Source organism: Colletotrichum tamarilloi (assembly GCF_030869305.1).
Source record: "Colletotrichum tamarilloi strain Tom-12 chromosome Unknown Scaffold_420.1, whole genome shotgun sequence".
Taxonomy (NCBI): Eukaryota; Fungi; Ascomycota; class Sordariomycetes; order Glomerellales; family Glomerellaceae; genus Colletotrichum; species Colletotrichum tamarilloi.
The window spans coordinates 1-2,363 of NW_026849801.1; the positions used below are offsets into that span (position 1 = coordinate 1).

The 2,363-nt window shown below is 50.9% G+C and overlaps 2 protein-coding genes across 2 annotated transcripts; both read right to left on the minus strand.

The window, feature by feature from the left end:
- Nucleotides 1-604: 604 nt before the first annotated feature.
- CTAM01_17220 (uncharacterized protein) lies at nucleotides 605-916 on the minus strand (the record flags this gene model as incomplete). The annotated part of the gene is made up of 1 exon (XM_060533208.1): nucleotides 605-916. The coding sequence occupies one exon, from the start codon at nucleotides 914-916 to the stop codon at nucleotides 605-607; it is 312 nt and encodes a 103-aa protein (XP_060372213.1).
- Nucleotides 917-1,739: 823 nt separating this feature from the next.
- CTAM01_17221 (uncharacterized protein) lies at nucleotides 1,740-2,348 on the minus strand (the record flags this gene model as incomplete). The annotated part of the gene is made up of 1 exon (XM_060533209.1): nucleotides 1,740-2,348. A coding segment is annotated over one exon (609 nt), but the record flags the coding sequence as incomplete, so codon positions are not given.
- Between the last annotated feature and the right edge of the window lie 15 nt (nucleotides 2,349-2,363).

The following is a 2,363-nucleotide window of genomic DNA, read 5'->3' on the forward strand; positions in this document are numbered from 1 at the left end:
CTTGCCTGCTACTATGTCATCTCCAAGGTGGAGTTCAAAGCGACAAAGTCCGCAGAGCCGTGGTACACAAATAGATCTCGTCATGGCGTTGACTGGCGGATGATGAACGCTTGATTGAGGTAAAAGAGCTCGTATGGGATGATTTGTTCAATACGGAGTCAGCTGGTGGCTTGACTGTAAGCCTCTTCAAAATGTCTTGCCGGGTCGGCTGACAGAGCCTGGGATTGTTGGATAAACGATGTCAATTTAATGCAATACCACTGAGGTCAATTGATTAAAGGGTGATTGTCCTGCTTTTTTCAGCGATTCCCTCTCATCCCGGTCCGAGCGGGGTTCCATCTTGTATTTACCCATCATCACCGGTTCGTACATATTATTCAATGCATTTCTAGCATCCCTTTATCCAGACACAGTCGTCAATCCAACAAGAACCGGTGATGATGGGTAAATACAAGACAGAACCCCGCTCGGACCGGGATGGGAGGGAATCCCTCAATGAAGAACAATCACCCTTTAATCAATTGACCTCAGTGGTATTGCATTAAATCGACATCGTTTATCCAACAAACATTGCTCTTCTGGTACTATTGCATTGTTTCGGGGCTTAGGCGTCCCTGGTGGGATAGTTGACATTGTGCAAAAACACCAACAAAAGCGAGAACGAAATTTTTGAAACCAGCACCAGATTGATCGAACCACGCCCGCTCGCGTCTGCAGAGGTCACTTTGGGCACAATGTCATCCTCGGCATTGATCCTGCATCCAAAGGGCCTGCTCGTGGCCGCGAGCGGGCTCTGACCACGAAAAATTCGAGAGCAAGCCACAAAGCACGACGTGTCAAGAGACAACACCATCGCCACCTCCGCTGGCGGGTCACGGGGTTTCACGCGAAGCACAACGACCGCGCCCAAACACATCAACACTACAGCCACCGATAGGTTATGGGTCGCCTATCACCCCCGACAAAGTTTGCAACGTCCCGCGACAATAATGACGACGAGCCCGACAGAACAGTATCACCTCCTGCACAGAGGAAGCACAAGACATCAGGCATGCTACAATCGGTGCCGAAAAATACTACAGATTACAGACAGCTTGGTCGCCTGTCGCCCCCTCCCCCCTCTGCGAAGAAGGAGTGTCGTCCCTTCAACGCACGACAATGTCTGCGGAATCTGTGCACGAGCTCTCATACTTAGTAATCGGACGAATCGACGCGATTGAAGCATTGTGTTTCGCGGATCGAGCCCGACCCCAGGCGGCGGACGGCGGTGGTGGTCGAAAGATGGAAACATGGAGCCACATAGGAACCCGGCAGGAAGCAGCAAAAACATTTACAGTTCGACTGAGATACGGTACATGCGAGTCTGAGAGGATGCGGACAAGAGAAACAAGCGAAGCCGAGCGCCGGGGGGAGACTGTAGGTACGCTGAACCAGACATGGTGGTAAGCACCAACAGAGCCGAAGCATGAAGACGCGAAAGAGGGAATCCAGAGACGAGGAAAGCAATCGTGATGAGAGAAAAGCAATGCAGCAGGAAGAGAGTCTTCAACAGAGAGAATCAACATAGAGGATAGACAGTGCAGCGAGGAATTTGGAGACAGCTGGCCTTGATTCAACAGCAGGGCGAAGTGGGGCGTCGCGACTTGTCGTGGACGCGTCGGCTGTTGGCCAAACCTTGCTTTCCGGGCATAGCTGCTGACTAAAGCGGCCAAAACCGAGTAGGAATCAATCAAATCAAATCATAGTTGACATTGTCTTTTAGAATACCACCACTCCAGGTCACCGCACCAATCCACCCGAAACCAGTTTTCGCCTTTCGATAGGGATGGTGCTTCCCGTGACTGCTCGATACCAGATACGATAGGCCCATCGCTCGTTAGAGAGAATTTGAACCACATCTTACAATCACGATCAACGCAAATAGGGTTCTGCAGTTGATCTAGCCTTATTTGTCCGACACATGCTTGCTGTCCGTCAATATAACGAAGTAGAAGCCCGCTAATGATTTCACTTCCTTGCCGATTGCGTCGACATGGAATGATATCCACGACGTCGCCGAGCTTCGCGCTGGTCCAAGCGAAGTATTCATGGCGGCGAAACTTTGGATATGACGAGGTTGGCCACTCAACTCTGGGGCTTGGATTATGATCATCAGGCTTGGGCAACCTGGGCTTGGGTGACTCGAAGCCCAATAAACTACCCAATGCTGTTTTCACTAGATATATCGAGCTAGGGTTTTTGGTGGGCCGGTCAAGCAGAGTCCATTTCGAGCGGCTCCAGCCTTGCTGTGGCTGCACCCCTAAATAACTCGAGCGCTCCTGGTTTGTGACCAACTCCACGATGTCAGAAATTCATTTGATGCA